The sequence below is a fragment of the Thermoascus crustaceus genome (assembly GCF_041956765.1).
Source record: "Thermoascus crustaceus strain CBS 181.67 unplaced genomic scaffold VTN00scaffold_2, whole genome shotgun sequence".
In the NCBI taxonomy this organism is placed as follows: Eukaryota; Fungi; Ascomycota; class Eurotiomycetes; order Eurotiales; family Thermoascaceae; genus Thermoascus; species Thermoascus crustaceus.
The window spans coordinates 50162-67754 of NW_027192528.1; the positions used below are offsets into that span (position 1 = coordinate 50162).

The window sequence follows — 17593 nt, forward strand, 5'->3', positions numbered from 1 at the left end:
GTGAGGCTTTTGCGAGATGGAGCGTCCGCTTCGGAGTCACTGCGGCTCGCCCATCACGTGGGGAAACACGTGATCGGAGACCTCCTCCCGCCACGCCCGCTCGTCGATATGCATCTTCTCCTGTCTCTACCCCGGAGTGAAAGATTAGAAGCATCGAGGTGGCGGTCTTGAAAAAGGAGAGGGTTCTCTGTTATTTCGGTAGAGGCATTGGGTTCACTACGGAGCAGGCTCGACGCATAGCACCTTCACTCTAGGAATATATATATATATATATATATATATATATATGCAGAAAGCGAAGAGTATCACCAAACGCTGCAGGACCATTGTGCCTATATCAGGAAGTTGTATAAGGATATTATCCACGAATTGTATCGCAGGTCTTCGGAAGTGGAACAGATGACATTCTGACTCCGTGCATTGGTAGCCAACAAGAACATCCCTTCTGTGCTAGATATGACCCAGTAGACACTATGCAATCTGCCTGGTTAACATGTCTTGCGTATTACAAATATGGCGTATCTATCTGGCGCATCTGATGAAAGACTACACTGGGCTGTCATGCGAGACTGCCGACGCAGCTTGCGGCATCATCAGTAGCTTGTCCGCCTAGTGTTGTGCAAGTTCGCTGAGCCTGCAGGAAAATACGGTTAGATGGGAGATGACAGCTGCTAATGCTAGTATATCTGCGGGGCAGGCACTCGTAGCTGCGACGGTCGATGTCTTCCTAGCCCTCATCTTGGCATGTACACTTACAGCATCCTCTACCCAACACTACAAGTGTAATATTAGCTTGTACTGCCCCAGGCTTCGCATTCACCGCCTGTCAAACGAGCAACAGACGTGCAGATGCTGGTCGAGCAACAACCTTCAGCGTCTACGTTGCCTGATTCGCCTGTCCCCCTTTTAGCTCGTCGCGGGAGGCATTCACTCCGAGTACACGAACATGTCTCGGACCCGCCTCAGTGAATGGCCTCCAGTGAACCCATCTGTATGAACTTGAGCGTGGAGAGTACATGTCCGTGACATCTGCTACTCGGCTTCTTGTGTTTCCGTCTGTAGACCTCACCCACTGTCGACCAACCATCGAAGGCTCCTGCTTCAAGAACCAACTGCCCTTGGTTGAGATCATTTTATTCTTTGCAGTCGACGAGGGATCCTTGATCTGCGTCCAAAAGGATCCAGTACCACACGTTGCCAAGGTACGTTGGACCTCGTTGTCACCTCACTTCTTGGCCTCCGTCTGGGGGTCTCGCTCTCATCTCACATGTTGGTCTCTGCCCCCGCACGCCTGTCTAAGCCTGGACTACCGCCCTCAGACACCATCCATCAGACGGAGGACGGGTACCGCGGGCGCCTGGAAAAGCCTAGGACTCCAGATAGCTCCGGTACCCTTCGCGGTCGCTGTCTCCACCGGGTGACATGAAGTCGTCCACTTCAATCTGCAGCGCTAACCCCTACCTTGGCACTAGGTCTACCCAACAAGCCGAGCAGTCCAATAAGTAGCGATGAGGAGCTCTAGAAAGGCCTCTAGCAATCCGAAGAAGCGGACCCTTGTCCGTTGGGATGGTAAGTCTCAACGCGCTCACCGCGACGCGTCTCCCTGCGCCGGCGGTCACCCATAACATACCCTGCATGATTTCCCTGGTGTTTCATCTCAGAGCAAGGCTGCTTGCTGTGTTTGACCATGCATGTTGCTGGCTCCATGATGTGCATGTCTTTCATCCTGTGCTAACCGGGTATTGGCGTAGAAAACCTCAATGAACTTCTCCTTTTGACCGTTCAGTCCGTCTGCAATGCCCAAGGAATCCGTATCCCCTGGGGAGAAGTCGCCAAGACGATGGGCAACAACGTATCTGAAGGCGCCATCGTCCAGCACTTGGCCAAGCTCCGGGTCCGCAGGGTTGCTGCCAACAAGGATGTTCCTCCACCTCTGCGGCGTGGTGGGACTGGAGCTGTGCCCAAGTCATCTGCATCCGATGCTGTGGCCGGGCCTTCCACGGAAGTTTCAGACAAAAGCAAGTCCAAGTCTAAGAAGAAGGATGGCGACGAGGAGTCCGTTAGCTCGGCTGCCTCAGACGCATCGTCGGATGAAGAATATGGGAAGAAGCGCCGTTCTAAGAAGACGAAGACGAAGAACAAGAAGGTCAAGCGCGAGTCTAAGGAGGTTGACCTCAAGTCAGAACCTGCCACCGATGGGGAGTCTGAGGGCAGGGACAAGCAGATCGCTCTGGACGACCGCGGCAATGAGCTCGTGGCTATCGGTGCGCAGTTCTTGAGCTACCCAAACGACAAGAATCTGCCAAGCAGCCCAACCTCGTCCGAGAGCAGTGACGAAGTGCAGAAACCAACCAAGGTTGTAACGCTCCGCATTAGACAAGGCCTGGAGAAATTTGCTGACCACCAGAGTTTCTCCGGAGTTCAGGGTATGGAGACCATGGTGCCAAGCTATCCCAACGTGAACAGGGGTAGCCCGGGTCATTCCTACCAATCCGCGGCAACTGTCACCCCGACAAGCGTTCAGAGCCACGATGATCTCTTTGGCTTCCCAGGTTTCGACAATGCGCTTCATAGCAATCGCATTCAGGGCAACCAGATCATGGGCCCAGCGACGACTATGGGGCCGTCGTTCGGCTATGGGGACCTTCCCCAGACAAGCCCCATCCAGGGCCACGGCCACGCTATCACTTATCAACCGCCTCAGAGCATCGCTCTGAACCCCTATGCAGAATTTCACCACATAGACGACAATCAGATGCTGGAACCACCGTCCATGTTCAATCCTGCAGTCCTCAATTCGTCCAATACCAACATCATCGAGAACCCGCTCTTCCCGGACGGGCACATGAATCCATATTCGGGCATGATGTGGCCGGATTCGATGGAAGATCCGAATATGCTTTCCTAAGGTGATCTGGACGACAGAAGCGGCTGTTCGCGGTGGAGGCACTGGTCCACAGTTAGCATCGTCCCCCGGGCAACTGATTTTCTGGTGATGGTCCGTCTTCAGACACGCTTTTTTGGTGTTTCCCAAGTCTTTCATTTCCCGAATAACTTCTAGCTTTGATGTTTTTCTTGTTGTGACTCGATCGTTGGCTTCACGCGTCCTTTCGGCGTTCTGGTAGTCCTTGGGACTCTCTGAGCCGAATACCCGAGTTGTACTCCTTTGTTTCTGGTCTCTTGTTTATCGCTCTGGTTATTCGCGCTGGAAATCTTGGTCTCCTGTACTTCAGCTGGGCGACTGATGATCATCGAGGGCGGATCTTACCGTCGACGCGGTCAGGCAGACTGGTTCTGGATCCCGTTGTAGCTAGCAAGCAATGAAGTTGAACTTTAGCACCTTCTTTCTTTCTGTTCCTCAGAAGCTTCCAAAGATGATCAATATCGAGCAGTCACGGTACAGGTCTCCAGGAGGCCAACAGATATCTAAGACAAAAGCAACGTGTTCTGTGGCCGAGCCACCAGCAAGATGGACATAACATTACACGTGTTCCTGGATAGCAACAAAGATTCATGTACAGCGCACATGGAGCTGCAGATGCGGAAGAGCGCTGAGATGATGCTGAAAAAGTGTGAGAGAACTGTGCAAGAATGCTAAACCACTGACTCTATAGATATATTAGAACGATGCTAGTCTGTGCCTCTGGATATCAAATATTGACTATACTGAATCTGACGATGAGAAGGTGGATGCTGAGAGAGTCAAGATTATGAGAAAGAGAGGGAAAAGTGCAAGGAAGGTGAAGCAGGTGCAGGTTTTCACCGTGCTGGCCATCACTGGCAGAGCAGCACCAGACCGGATTGTGGAGGAGGCGGTGAGGATGACTATTTCAGCTTCCAGCATGAAGATGAACTGGATGTTGATTCTGGCTCACATGGTATAGCTGGTTGATGAAGCTCTAAGCTTCCTGTCTGGGATGGTTGAGGCCATGGCACTGAAGTATACAAGATATCAGGACACAACAGATCTACTGAGAGGCTGACTTTGTCTTCAGGTATATAGAATACCAATATACAAATAAACAGATATGAACAGAGATCTTCGCCGGACCATGATACTGGATGGAGCAAACGGAAACGAACTCCAGACCCACGTGACCTTCTAGGCGGTTCTGCCGCCAAGACATCCGGGGATCTCGAAACGCCTGGAAAATTTTCGAGTCTGGAGCTTCATCTTCCCCATCCTCTCCCTCCCAATTCTTCTTCTTCTTCTCTGCCCATCACCTCTCTGCCTTTGTTCTGGGTGTTCCGGCTTGGGTAGACTCTCTCCTCCGTTTCTCTCCCGCGCTTCTCGTCCCCTCTTCCCTCTCGTCCAGTCCTCCCTGTCTTCCGTCACCAAGATGCAGCGCGCCATGTCCTCCAGGACCATCCTGTCGTCCGCTGCTAAGCGGGCGTCTTTCCCCAAGTACAGAGCTACTGGCCTGAGCCTGCAGCAGCAGAGATTCGCTCACAAGGTACGTCGTCAGGCCCAGCGCTCCCGGTGACGGAGCTAGGGCCAGCACCTACGTCAATCCCTCGGTACACACTCTAACTCCTTCTAGGAGCTCAAGTTCGGTGTTGAGGGCCGCGCCCAGCTCCTCAAGGGCATTGACACTCTTGCCAAAGCTGTCTCCTCCACCCTGGGCCCCAAGGGTCGCAATGTGCTGATCGAGCAGAGCTACGGCTCTCCCAAGATCACCAAGGGTAAGTGATCCGGCACTGCCGGCATGGCCTGCGGGGTTGCTTGTGTGAATTGGCGCTGATCCGCAACAGACGGTGTCACCGTGGCCAAGTCCATTACTCTCCAGGACAAGTTCGAGAACCTGGGAGCCCGTCTGCTCCAAGATGTCGCCTCCAAGACCAACGAGATTGCCGGTGACGGTACCACCACCGCTACCGTCCTGGCCCGCGCCATCTTCTCCGAGACCGTCAAGAACGTCGCCGCCGGCTGCAACCCCATGGACCTGCGCCGCGGTACCCAGGCGGCCGTTAACGCCGTCGTCGACTACCTCCAGAAGAACAAGCGCGACATCACCACCACCGAGGAGGTCGCCCAGGTCGCTACCATCTCCGCCAATGGCGACACTCACGTTGGTAAGCTGATCTCCAGCGCCATGGAGAAGGTTGGCAAGGAGGGTGTGATCACCGTCAAGGAGGGCAAGACCATTGAGGACGAGCTCGAGGTCACCGAGGGCATGCGCTTCGACCGTGGTTACACCTCGGCCTACTTCATCACCGACCCCAAGTCCCAGAAGGTCGAGTTCGAGAAGCCTCTGATCCTGCTGTCGGAGAAGAAGATCTCCGCCGTCCAGGACATCATCCCCGCCCTCGAGGCTTCCACTCAGCTCCGTCGCCCTCTGGTCATCATTGCTGAGGACATCGAGGGTGAGGCCCTGGCTGTCTGCATCCTGAACAAGCTGCGGGGCCAGCTCCAGGTGGCCGCCGTCAAGGCCCCTGGCTTCGGTGACAACCGCAAGAGCATCCTCGGTGACATTGGTATCCTCACCAACGCCACCGTCTTCACCGACGAGCTCGACATCAAGCTCGAGAAGCTCACCCCCGACATGCTCGGTTCCACCGGCTCCATCACCATCACCAAGGAGGACACCATCATCCTTAACGGCGAGGGCAGCAAGGACGCCATCGCCCAGCGCTGCGAGCAGATCCGCGGCGTCATGGCCGACCCGTCCACCTCTGACTACGAGCGCGAGAAGCTCCAGGAGCGTCTTGCCAAGCTCTCCGGCGGTGTTGCCGTCATCAAGGTCGGCGGTGCCTCCGAGGTTGAGGTCGGTGAGAAGAAGGACCGCATCGTGGACGCCCTGAACGCCACCCGCGCTGCCGTCGAGGAGGGTATCCTGCCCGGTGGTGGTACTGCCCTGCTCAAGGCTGCCGCCAACGGTCTCAACGACGTCCAGACCGCCAACTTCGACCAGAAGCTTGGTGTCAGCATCATCAAGAACGCCATCACCCGCCCCGCTCGCACCATTGTCGAGAACGCCGGTCTGGAGGGCAGCGTCATCGTTGGCAAGCTGACCGACGAGTTCGCCGGCGACTTCAACCGCGGCTTCGACAGCTCCAAGGGCGAGTACGTCGACATGATCGCGGCCGGTATCGTTGACCCGCTCAAGGTCGTCCGCACTGCTCTGGTTGACGCCAGCGGTGTTGCCTCTCTGCTCGGTACCACCGAGGTTGCCATCGTCGAGGCCCCTGAGGAGAAGGGCCCGGCCGTCCCTGGTGCTGGTATGGGCGGCATGGGTGGCATGGGCGGCGGCATGTTCTAAGCTGCTGATGCGATCCATCGTCCGTAATCTCTCACTTTCCTTTGGGGGAGGGTGTTGCCTTTCGAGCGTGTCTTTTGCATAGTATGACCATTTACGTGTTTGATGTTTTTTTTTTGTGTCTCATGTGTCCGGTATTCGCCGCTACAAAATCATCTTCATCTCTCTCCCTGACGTCACTAACTACCTCTCTCTCCTACCTAATCTCCCTTGCGCACCTCACCCCGGCCTCTCACACCGGGGCACCCATCTCCACTCTACTTCCGGCGTCTTGATGGCATAGAAGGTCTCAGGCCGCGCCATGTACAATATGATGTACTCTAGTCGTATGAGTTACGGCGATTCCTAGATAATTGATGAAGGTGATGAAATGTTTTCCCGTAGCCTGTGTTAGCCCTATGTCTGCGGTACATCCCGTTGTAATATGTGTACAAACTTTTAACCCGAGCGCCCCAGTCCCGGTTGACCTTTCTCGTGTCACCCGTCTCTACGAATCCGCACTCATTATTTATCAGAATCAGAGAACCAGTTTAACCAAGACGTAGATCCTCATACTATACACCATCTTCTCAACTTCCCCATCTCATCCCCTTCGGAAAAAAGGCTAAGCTAATAATGCCCCCAAACCCCCCTCGACCCAACCTCCCCGACATGCCCATCCAAATCCTCAAAATACACACTCCTTCCACCCCTATCCCACTCCATCCTTCCCGTAACCTTCACCCCCCTCCGTCTCAAATGCTCCTCCCACCTCGCCACATCCTCCGGCTCGCGCACCGCAAGACAGAAATGCTGCTTGAGACTGATGTCGTTGGCGCCGGGGGCGCGGATGTCAAGGAGAGATGTCGTGATGGGTTCGCTGGGTCCATGGCCGGGTATCAGGCCTGAGGGGGTGTGAGTGTCCGAGGCGGTTTGGCCGAGTTGGAAGAGGAGGAGGGTCGTCGTGCCGAGGGAGAAGCCGGACATGCGGGGCTTTGTAGTTACGCTCTTCTGTCAGTGTTATATATATATGATGTAAAATTCGGGTAGGGTAGGGTAGGGTAGGATGGGGGGAACTGACAGACTCGAGAAACGGCTCCAGCAGAAAGTTATCTCTGTAGAACTTGACCGATGCGGGCAGGTCGCGGACGTAGAGGCATGTTTCGAGGATGTGCGAGAGGGGAGGGAGAGGCGGTGATGGTGATTTTGAGTCTGTCGATATTGACATTGTCACTATCATGGGGGAAAGAGACGGGCGGTTTGGTATTCGTCTGTTGATGTTGATGTTGATGGTGCTCGAGCTGACGAGAGAATGAGGAGAACGCTTAGAGATAAAATTCGAGGCCGAAGAAGCTCTGAGCGAGCTGCTCGGGCGGAGGTGCATATTATTAGGTGTCCTTGAACCGATCCTAAGGATAGATGCTGCTTGGTCGTGTCTCGTATCCGTACAAAAGAGTTCATAGATATCTCGTCTCGGGCCAGGTTTGTCATTCGAGCGGGGAAAGATATACAGTGAGATTGATATCTATATCAAGAGACTGACTATCACCGGTTTTAATATAGATTCATCTTTAGCGCGGGGTTACATGGTCTGTGATCGCGGGGTCGGACGGCATGACGTAAATCCAATCATATCAGATATGCTGCCGTTTTCCTATCCGGGTAATTGAAACAAGCCCTAAGTCTATTCATACTGTTCGTTTTTTTTTTCCACGATTATAATTCTGAAGCAGCAGATGCGGCTCTTAGTTTTTACATCCCTGAAGGGAGACTTTACCAAAGGTTCTGAATGAAATCCATGGAAGTTCTGAAATGTCGATGCTATCGAAAATATGTATAGATACCGTATTTCGAGAATGGCTGTTCGCTTTAAGCTAGGGATCGTCCAGTTCAGAGAGATAGGTATCTATCTACGTTAGTCAAGTACTGTACATAGCCTATCTATCTATTTGACTCCTTACTGACTGAGCAAAGCTCTCCTGATTCGCATATTCTATAGATGGCACGACATGACTCTTGAGTATGTACGAAAACAGGGCTCAATATCATGATGCACGCTATGGCAAGATTCTAAGCAATACGCAAGACACGGAATTCTATCTACAGATTATAGAGATGCAGCCGCCTGCGCAACCACCTCCGGATCCTGCTCCTTCAGCACATCCGCGTCATGGCTGAACAGCCACTTCCGCCGCTTCTCATACCCCCAGAAGACGGGGTTGACCTCCGCGTCCAGCGCCATCCGCTGGTCCCGCTCGCGCTGCTCCTCCCCGTCGTCGATGTGCAGGATATACTGGTGCTCGCGCGTCTTGGCCTGGATCAGCGACGCGCGCGGCCGCCGGATGGCCTCGTACCGCTCCAGCGCCGCGAGCATGTCATCCTCGTGGGTCGCCAGACACTGGCGCAGGGCGGCCGCGTCCTCGGCCGCCTGGGCCGCCCCCTGCGCGAGGTAGGGCAGCATCGGGTGGCACGAGTCGCCGAGCAGACAGGCCTTTCCCGAGGGATGGACCCAGGTCGAGAGGATGGGGAGGTCGCAGAGACGCCATTTCATGAATCCCCGGGTGAGCTTGCAGAGTTTCTGGACGCGCGGTTCCCAGGCGCTGAAGCGCTGGCAGAGCTCCTCGCTCGAGCCCTGCACGACCCAGGCCTCGTCGGTCGTTTCGCCGTGCGAGGTCGCACAGACGACGATGTTGTAGAGCTCGCCGTTGCGGATCGGGTAGCCGACGAGGTGCGCTTCGGGGCCGCACCACGAGGTGTTGGCCGGGTCGGTGATCAGGCTGGCGAGGTCAGGGTCGGCCAGGAGATCTTCGCCTGGGATCAGGATGCGGTAGGCCACGTCGCCCGTGTCCCGGGGGCGATCAGGCTGGCCGGTCAGGAGGGGGCGTGCGGCTGATTTGATTCCTGCAGACCTGTTAAGCTTTATATACTCGAGTATCAGATCTTATCACACTCGAACTGACCATCCGCGCACACAATCAGGTCAGCCTCCCACGTCTTCCCATCCGTCGTCGTCGCGCTGGGCGCCTCGAAATCATACCTCACGACATTCTGCTTCGTATGGATCTCGACGCCGGCCCTCTTCGCGGCGTCCAGCAGCGCCGCGTGCAGGTCGGCGCGGTGGACCAGGTAGTACGGCGCGCCGTGCACGGCGGCGATGTCGTCGAAGGCGAAGGTGGTGATCCTCTTGCCGTCCTGCCAGCGCAGGAACTGGTAGCGGCGCAGGACGGACTTCTTCATGTGCTCGAGGTCGACGCCCCAGCGGAGGAGGAGGCGGGAGGTGTTGGGGGGAACACGGATGCCGGCGCCGGCCTGGTTGTATGTCAGCATATACGTCTTGTTTTTGAACATGGATACAGGCTGGATACGCACTTCAGCAAATTCAGGCGCTGAGTCGATGATGGTGACTTTGTGGTCGTCTTGTCGCAGGGCGAGCGACGCGCTGAGCCCGCCGAGACCGGCGCCGACGATGAGGATGTGCTTGGGCATGATGAGTGAAGTTGGAGTTTTATGAAAGAGATGCTGACTCTGCAACGCTGCTTCCCTGTGTCTGGACAGGAACTGGGCACTGGATTCTCGACAGATTATATATGTATATATATATTTGAGTAGATAGGTAAGCTATCCGTAAGAATCCATCTACTACGGACTGAGGTATGCACCGGCTGCTTGCATCCGGCTGAACTCCCAAGGCACAGACATAGAGACCGGATACTTGTAACCGTGATAAGCTTGGGCGAAGTGGATCTATGCGAGCTAGATGCTGGTACCTGAGGCTGGAAATCCGGCATGGTGGGCATTGGTTCGTGCCTGGCCGTGACGTAGATCCGTTGATCCAACGAGGCACGAACATGAGAGGCATACCGGTCCTAGGTCTAGAAGCATAGGAATTTATCTTGGTAAGGATTATTCTTCAGAACTCTTCTGGAGGGAGTGTTATCGATATGTCTATCATTCATGCTATCAATATATACCATGTCGTCATATCCAACCCGAGATCATTCTTTCTGATCTACCAACACCAGGCGGTAGTAGCAAGTATATATTCACATGCACCAAACGTATCCGTATGTACCGCAGATCCACGCTCGTCGTTTTCGTCCGGTCAACCGATCACGCCTTGGGCTTGGCCGCCTCCCCCAGGAAGCCCAACACCTCCTTGCTGAACTGCTCCTTGCCGTCGACGACGGGCACATGGCCGGCGCCCTTGATGACGGTCCAGCCGACGGTGCTCTTGTCGCCAAAGCCGGCCTGGATCTCGTCCTTCATGGCGGCCATGGTCTCGGGCAGGTTGGCGTCCAGCTCGCCGACGACCAGCATGGCGGCCTCGACGCCGGCCCCAATCTTGGGCAGATGCGGCTTGAGGTCGAACGAGTCGTGCTGCAGGGCGTGGCAGCAGGTGATGAAGCCGTCCTTGGAGGTCGTCCGCATGAGCTTGCGCATGCGCTCCGTCTCGTCGGGGTTGGCCTGGCGCCAGCTCTCGCTGAACCACCGCTGCAGCGTCTGCTCGGTCAGCGTCTCGATGGCGTTTTCGTCCGTCTGGGCCAGCTCGACACGCGCGGCGAAGGGGTCTGGCACGCCGGCGTTCTTGGGCGACGAGGTGATGGTGTCGCACAGCACCAGCTTCTCCACGATGCCCGGGTGCTTTGAGACAAAAAAGGCCCCGGTGGCCGCGCCCATGGAGATGCCGACCCAGGCGTAGACCTTGCTGATGTGCAGGGCCTTCAGGATGCCGAAGACGTCGTCGCTGAGCGTGTCGAAGGTCGTGGCGGTGAGGTCCTTGGGCAATGACGACGCCCCGTGGCCGGGCTGGTCGTATCGCAGCACTCGGTATCCGGCCTTGACGAGCTCCTCGACAAAGGGATCCCACATGTAGAAGTTGGCGAGCAGCGAGTTGGACAGCAGCACGACCGGGCCACTGGAGCGGCCGACCAGCTGGTAGGAGACGCGCGCGATCCGCCCGGGGTTGCGGAGGACGACGCTGAAGGACATGTTGAAAGACGTTATCCAAGTCCGAGACGGAGAGAGAAGCAGCTAGGAGTTCAAGCACAGGGGACCTGAAGCCGGGCTCTTTTTCGCTTGTTGTCGACGTGGTCGGCGGGTATAAGGAGCGGGGATGTTGTTCTCCTCCCGGATGGTTGTATCCGCGGCTAAACAAGAGCTGTCCTTAGTCACCTCTTTCTAAGGACGACTAAGCAGGCTAAAGAACTAGCTGTTCTCCATGCATCGCTCGTCTCGAGATCATGGAGAAGCTCAAGAGCCGTCGCATCCCGGACGAGCTGCGCAAGCGAACGCGCCTCAGCTGCGACTTATGCCGCAAGGTCTGTCTATCTTTCTTCCCAGTATATTTTGTCCCAATAATGCTCGGCCATAGTGTATAATTATTATGCTGACCGTCGCAGCGCCGATGTAAATGTCTCCGGCCCCGGCCTGACGATGCCTGCCAGGCCTGTCGCCAGAGTCGTGTCGCCTGCGTCTCGACCTTTCGTCGCAAGACGCGGCTGTATGGCAGCGTGGAAACCCTGCGCGACCGGTGAGCTCTCCTCTATCTTGTGATGTATCTGATCTTTGAGAACTCATGGATGTATAGCTTGCGCTGCCTCGAGGCGCTCGTCCAGGGCGCTTTTCCCGACGCGCCCATCCGGACGACCGACGACCTGCTGGCCTTGGGGAGGCGCGCTGGCTACGCCATGCCTGAGGTCTCGGCCTCTTCAGGAGACACGACTCTGGAGGAGCTTCCTGAGGAGCCCGAGTCCCCGTTGGAACGCCCGGAGGAGGCATCTCCTGGAGTATCGACCCCCGCTGCTGCGCAGCAGGACCTCCCCTGGCAAGGGAAGCATATCCAGGACTCGCCGCGCCTGGTGCATGACTCGTCCGGCCGCTCGCACTACATCGGGCCTTCAGGCAGCCTGTCCTTCTTCGCTGAGCTGCGGGAGCTCGTGGCCGAACGCCATCCCTCGTCGCGTTTCGCCTCGGACAACGTCGCGGAGGCGCTGGAGGCCCGGCCGAGCACGAGCGACCTGGATCATGACTCGAATTCCCCAGGAGTCGCCGCGGGCTCGAGTCCAGCGACGGCCTCTCTATGTGATATATCTCATTCGGCACTGCGTCTGAGAGAGCTTCCTTTAGGGACCGTTGAGGCATTGCTGCATGTCTACTTCCAACATGTGCACAACGACTTTCCCCTTTTCCATCGGACCCTCTTCCAGGATGAGTTGGAGCGCCACCTTTCTTCCGACAGCCGTCCACGATCTGCTCCTGGAGAACCTGACGAAGGATGGCTCGTCTGTCTGCACATGATGCTGGTCTTTGGCTGCATCCTGCACTCGAGGTCCAGCAAGAGAACCGACTCGTTCGACTACGAGGCCCTCAGAGTCGACTGCTGGAGTGTGGCACGATCAGCATTGCCTCGCCTGACGACCACCTGCACGCAGTCCAATGTCCAGGCGCTGCTCCTGATCTCCCTCTACTACCACAGCACCAACGAACGCAATGCCTCCTGGACGCTGGTCGGGTGCGCCGCGCGCATCGCCGTCGCCCTCGGCATGCACCGCAACGATATCAACACCTCCTTCCGGCTGGTTGAGCGCGAGACGAGGAGACGCATCTGGTGCACCCTGCACGGCTTCGAGCAGTTCCTCTGCATGTCCCTCGGCAGGCCGAGCGCTGTGGATGACGACGAGGTCGATGTCACCGTGCCTGGAGACGATAGCATCGGGTTTGGATCCGGGCCCCCGGGCTGTGTTGAGAGGAGCTTTGAGCTACAACTGCTGTCGAGTAAGCTGCGCCGGGCGATCGGCCGGTATAAGCCAATGCGTCGTTCACGATCGAGTCCGGTACAGACGCCAGCCCCGAGGGCGCTCCTGGACGAGCTCAGGACGTGGGAGCAGGGGATGCCACCGCACTTGACATTGCCAGATATCTCTACATCTGAAGAAGCGCCGCCCGTATCGCAGCTACGAGAGTGCCAGTCCCGCTATCCCGCGCCCCATCTCCGTGCTATTGCACTACTTTACATCCAGTACTACAACCTTGTGATCCTCATCACTCGGCCGTATCTGCTCATGGTGATCTCCACCAGCTTCCGCAATGCTGCCGCCATCCCATATCCGTGGGACGACGATACGGACGAGACGAGAGACGACATCGTCTTTCTTGCCAGGACGTGCGTCTCGTCCGCGTCCCGCATCGCCGCGCTGGTCCTGCTCCTCGACAGCGCAGGCATCCTGAACGGCCTGACGTGGCTCGACGCGTTCTACGCATACTCTGCTGCGATGGTGCTGCTACTCCGGTTGCTCTGGGTGTCCAACCCGGCAGAGGACCGTGACGTGCTGCAGAGGGAGGAGGTACTGCGATCGCGAGCGCAAAACCTAGTCGTCGAGCTCCGTCGGGTCTTGGGAGCCCTGGAGAAGTGTCAGACCATGCAGAGGTTTACCTCCGTCGTGGATAACTTTGCGGATGCGGTCTCGTCTGCGAGCGCTAGGGTCCAGAGGGCGGATGCTACCAACGAGGCGAGCCAGTTTACTCCCCGGCTGCCTGCTTCAGGGGAGCATATGGAAAAGGCGGCAACGGGTGGGAGGAAACAGGGAAGTACTCCTAGACCGATATCGAACACAAGGCATGCAGCACGGCATTCCGGAAGACGTTCACTACGCGTGTACAAAGCAGGAAGAGACCGTCATCCAGCCATCAACGCCTATGCTAGTGTCACGGATCCAAGCATGGACAGCCATAGTCCCCCGAACGCTGCATCAGATCCCCCCGCCCGAACAGAACGTGCTCGTTATAGTACAGGAGTTCCCCCTGACGACAGATACCAAGGCCCGTTCGCTGGACGAACAGCCCCCGGTGCTGGCAACCGTCTCCGACACTCATATCCATCCATTGATCCCAACCTGTATACCGAAAACGACCCCAACATCGACATCCGCCTCCGAACCCCCGGCGGTCCTCCCCCATACGACGAAATCCAAGAACCCGTCCCATGCAGTAACAGGACCATATCCAGCGCGGATATGTACGGACAGGCGTACCCGCCTCCACCTGACGTGGACGGACACGACGATATGCAGGCCCAGCCTGAAGACGTACAGAACCAGATTGACGAGATGCCGCCGTTCCCCGACGAAGGGATGTCGGGGTTTCTGTGGCACGATCCGTCGGCGGTGACGCAGCACATGCTGTACTGGAGTGATTTCGAGCGGTTCTTGGGGAGTTTGGATGGGATTTGACGTGCTGTTAGCGTTATATATATATATATATATATATCTTTAATGAATATAGTAGGGGACATGATATAGTATGATAATGAGACGTGATTGATGCTATTGACCTTTGACCATACTGAGCTCGTTCTTTTTATCTCCATTTAACCACATACAACGAAGCTAGTCCAAAGAAGCCCATCTACAACGGATACCTCATCCCCGGCTTCACCAACGTCACAATCTTCCTCTCCGTAAACTCCTCCACGCCCGCCATGCCTCCAAACCGTCCATACCCACTCCGTCCCCCCGTCCCCCCATTCGGCAGCGTCGGCTCAATATACACCGTCGGCCCATTAACATGGCAACTGCCCGCCCTGATCCCCTTCGCGACCTCCATGCCCCTCAGCACATCCTTCGTAAAGACGCTCGCGCACAGCGTGTACTCTGTCCCGTTGGCGATCTCGATCGCCTCCTCCTCCGACTCCACTCTCGTGACACAGAGTACCGGACCGAAGGTCTCGTTCTGGAACAGCGCCATATCGGGCTTGACGTGGTCGACGATGTGCACGCCCAGGATGGTCCCGTTGGGACCGGTGATCTGTCTATCGCCCGTGACGAGCGTGGCGCCCTGGGCGACGGCGTCGTCGATCAGGGAGAGAATTCGGGGAGGGGCCGCGGGGGAGTAGAGGCCTGAGAGGGAGACGGATGGGTCGGTGAGGTGGTTGCCGACTTTGATCTGCTTTGCGCGGGAGGCGAGCAAGGTGGTGAATGCGTCGGCGATGGAGGTGTGGATTATTACTCGTTCGGTGGACCTGGTTTTCATCAGTGTCTTATATAGCGTATATGGATCTATATCCCGGATATAGATAGAAAGGGGACATACATGCAGATCTGCCCACTATTCGACAACGCCCCAAACAGCACCGCATCGACCGCATCCTCGAGATCCGCATCCTCCAGCACCACCGCGGGCGCCTTCCCCCCCAACTCGAGCAGACACGGCTTCAGACACTCGGCCGCCCAGGCGGCGATGATCCTGCCGACGCGGTCCCCGCCCGTGAAGTTGACGCGGCGCACGAGCGGGTGCTTCACCGCGAACTCGGTCACCGACGGCGTGTCCGCGGGGCTGGAGGGGAGGAAGTTGATGCAGCCGGCGGGCAGCCCGGCCTCGGCGAGGGCGCGGACGACCAGGTGCTGTGATTTGGGACTGTATTCGGAGGGCTTGAGCAGGACAGTGTTGCCGCAGATGAGGGGGGTGGCGATTGCGCGGGCTGTCAGGTTGACCTGGTTGTTGTCATCAGTCCGAAATATCCAGATATATATATAACTATATATAGCGAGATACAGATATGGATAGGGGAAGGTACGGGCGCATTCCACGGACTAATCGCAAACACCACCCCCACCGCCTCTCGCAGCACCATAATCGTCGTCCCCGGCCGATCCGCAGGGACAATTTCCCCCTTGATATGCGTCACCAAGCCCGCGCTTTCGCGTAGGATCGCCGCGGCGGCGAGCACGTTCAACTTGACCCAGCTCGGCACGGCCGAAACCTCCGAGGACAGAATCTCCGGCGCGTCATCGTTCAGGTACGTCTCGAGAATATCCGCCGCGCGGAGGAGGATCTTGCGCCGCGCCGACGGGGACGTCGCGTTCCAAGTCTTGTACGCTGCGTGGGCGTGCTGGATGGCGGTCTCGTAGTCAGCGACGGTAGCGCTGGCGCAGGGGTAGAGGGCTTCGCCGGTGAGGGGGTTGGTGACGGGGAAGGTGGTGCTGGTGCGCGAGGGGACGTGGGCGCCGTTGATGTAGAGGTTGAGGGAGGTTGAGATGGTCATGTTTGTTTCTTTCTTTTTCTGCTGTTCTGTAGAGATGGCTGGTCGGGTGCGGGTCTAAGTCGATAGAAAGCAGAGAGGTATATAAACCGTAGGTATATGTTATTGATTTGTGAATTGTCCCCTGCGAAGCATTTAAATTTCAAGAAGAAAGACCGAGACTGTTGTATACCTGAGGATGGAAGTTAGGGTTATGAGAGATGGAGAGAAGGTATGTCCAAGAACGAAAAGAACGAAAAAAGCTCACAACCCAGACCTAAGCAGGACGTCCCTACTACCTACAGAGGTACTCTGCATATAATACCCATAATACCCATCGCATGCTATCCAACTACATCATCACGCAGTAGTACACAACAAGTATATCCCCCGCCCCACGCGGCAGCATGCATCCGGGGGGATATCCGTCTAAATATCAAGCCACGTTGTCGGTCTCCGCTGCCCCGCGTTGGACTTAACCAGCCACTACCGTACCTAGGTTAGACCGTACTTGATTTTGAGTTTCGGAGAATCCCCGTGTTTAATCGGCACGGAGAGAAGTGCGAGGTACATAGTTCGGTACTTGGACTTGGACTGTAGAATTGTAGCATAGTAGCCCCGCGCGGCGATCAGGTCCTTATCTTATCGTGCTAGTGCTGGGTGTCGTTCGCGTCGAATCTAGAACTTAATAGGGTGCATACCTATCTAGGAATTTGGATAGAAGTGTCGCAAGCTACCGAGGTATGCTGGTGAGTTGGCCAGATGAAATGGCTCACTTAGCAGTAGTCCAGAAGTATAATAGAGATAAAAAAAATAAGACATGTAAGAACCATAGTAAAAGTTATAGGGAAATCTATTTAGCTTTTATGGATTATCCCAAGGGAATTCTATGATCGCCTTCGCATAACACCAGCTGTGAATTACAAGACTGTATAGAAGAGTTATATTGTTAGATTGTAAGATAGCAAGCTTGGATGAACTGAACTGGTGATGTTGCGTTTTTAGTTCAAGATATATATATCTAGGGATACTGTATGATATGTGCACAACGATCGCACTGGCTAACTTCATAACCATTGCAAAAGGGAACCGCCGCTGCTTTGATTTATCATATAGATAACTGGAGAGATCTTTAGAAAGAACGGAGCGAGTAATCCAGGAGCAGCCGAAACAAGAAAGATTAACGTGACACAATGGAGTATGCCCGCGGTCTTGACCATTGCTGTTTTCGGCTATAGTCAAGTAGACCTAATGGTAACATTAAGCCTGGGTCCGCCCAGAATAGCTCTATGAAATTGAGCTCAATCTCCAGCCCAGCCCGTACTGGACTTCAAGCCGTGTC

General features: G+C 55.9%; 7 protein-coding genes across 7 annotated transcripts; 3 read left to right on the forward strand and 4 right to left on the reverse strand.

Moving 5' to 3' along the window:
- Nucleotides 1–1840: 1840 nt before the first annotated feature.
- VTN00DRAFT_3518 (uncharacterized protein) lies at nucleotides 1841–2908 on the forward strand (the record flags this gene model as incomplete). The annotated part of the gene is made up of 1 exon (XM_069429844.1): nucleotides 1841–2908. One exon carries the CDS (start codon nucleotides 1841–1843, stop codon nucleotides 2906–2908), a length of 1068 nt encoding a protein of 355 aa, XP_069289039.1.
- Nucleotides 2909–4340: 1432 nt separating this feature from the next.
- VTN00DRAFT_3519 (uncharacterized protein) lies at nucleotides 4341–6260 on the forward strand (the record flags this gene model as incomplete). Its single annotated transcript, XM_069429845.1, has 3 exons — nucleotides 4341–4454; nucleotides 4542–4683; nucleotides 4753–6260. The coding sequence occupies 3 exons, from the start codon at nucleotides 4341–4343 to the stop codon at nucleotides 6258–6260; spliced, it is 1764 nt and encodes a 587-aa protein (XP_069289040.1).
- A 606-nt stretch (nucleotides 6261–6866) lies between these two features.
- Nucleotides 6867–7620, reverse strand: VTN00DRAFT_3520 (uncharacterized protein; the record flags this gene model as incomplete). The annotated part of the gene is made up of 2 exons (XM_069429847.1): nucleotides 6867–7229; nucleotides 7318–7620. 2 exons carry the CDS (start codon nucleotides 7618–7620, stop codon nucleotides 6867–6869), a joined length of 666 nt encoding a protein of 221 aa, XP_069289041.1.
- A 723-nt stretch (nucleotides 7621–8343) lies between these two features.
- VTN00DRAFT_3521 (uncharacterized protein) lies at nucleotides 8344–9722 on the reverse strand (the record flags this gene model as incomplete). Its single annotated transcript, XM_069429848.1, has 3 exons — nucleotides 8344–9137; nucleotides 9197–9545; nucleotides 9606–9722. 3 exons carry the CDS (start codon nucleotides 9720–9722, stop codon nucleotides 8344–8346), a joined length of 1260 nt encoding a protein of 419 aa, XP_069289042.1.
- Nucleotides 9723–10346: 624 nt separating this feature from the next.
- Nucleotides 10347–11225, reverse strand: VTN00DRAFT_3522 (uncharacterized protein; the record flags this gene model as incomplete). The annotated part of the gene is made up of 1 exon (XM_069429849.1): nucleotides 10347–11225. One exon carries the CDS (start codon nucleotides 11223–11225, stop codon nucleotides 10347–10349), a length of 879 nt encoding a protein of 292 aa, XP_069289043.1.
- A 251-nt stretch (nucleotides 11226–11476) lies between these two features.
- Nucleotides 11477–14464, forward strand: VTN00DRAFT_3523 (uncharacterized protein; the record flags this gene model as incomplete). Its single annotated transcript, XM_069429850.1, has 3 exons — nucleotides 11477–11554; nucleotides 11636–11766; nucleotides 11824–14464. The coding sequence occupies 3 exons, from the start codon at nucleotides 11477–11479 to the stop codon at nucleotides 14462–14464; spliced, it is 2850 nt and encodes a 949-aa protein (XP_069289044.1).
- A 175-nt stretch (nucleotides 14465–14639) lies between these two features.
- Nucleotides 14640–16275, reverse strand: VTN00DRAFT_3524 (uncharacterized protein; the record flags this gene model as incomplete). The annotated part of the gene is made up of 3 exons (XM_069429851.1): nucleotides 14640–15252; nucleotides 15324–15724; nucleotides 15808–16275. 3 exons carry the CDS (start codon nucleotides 16273–16275, stop codon nucleotides 14640–14642), a joined length of 1482 nt encoding a protein of 493 aa, XP_069289045.1.
- Nucleotides 16276–17593: the final 1318 nt, after the last annotated feature.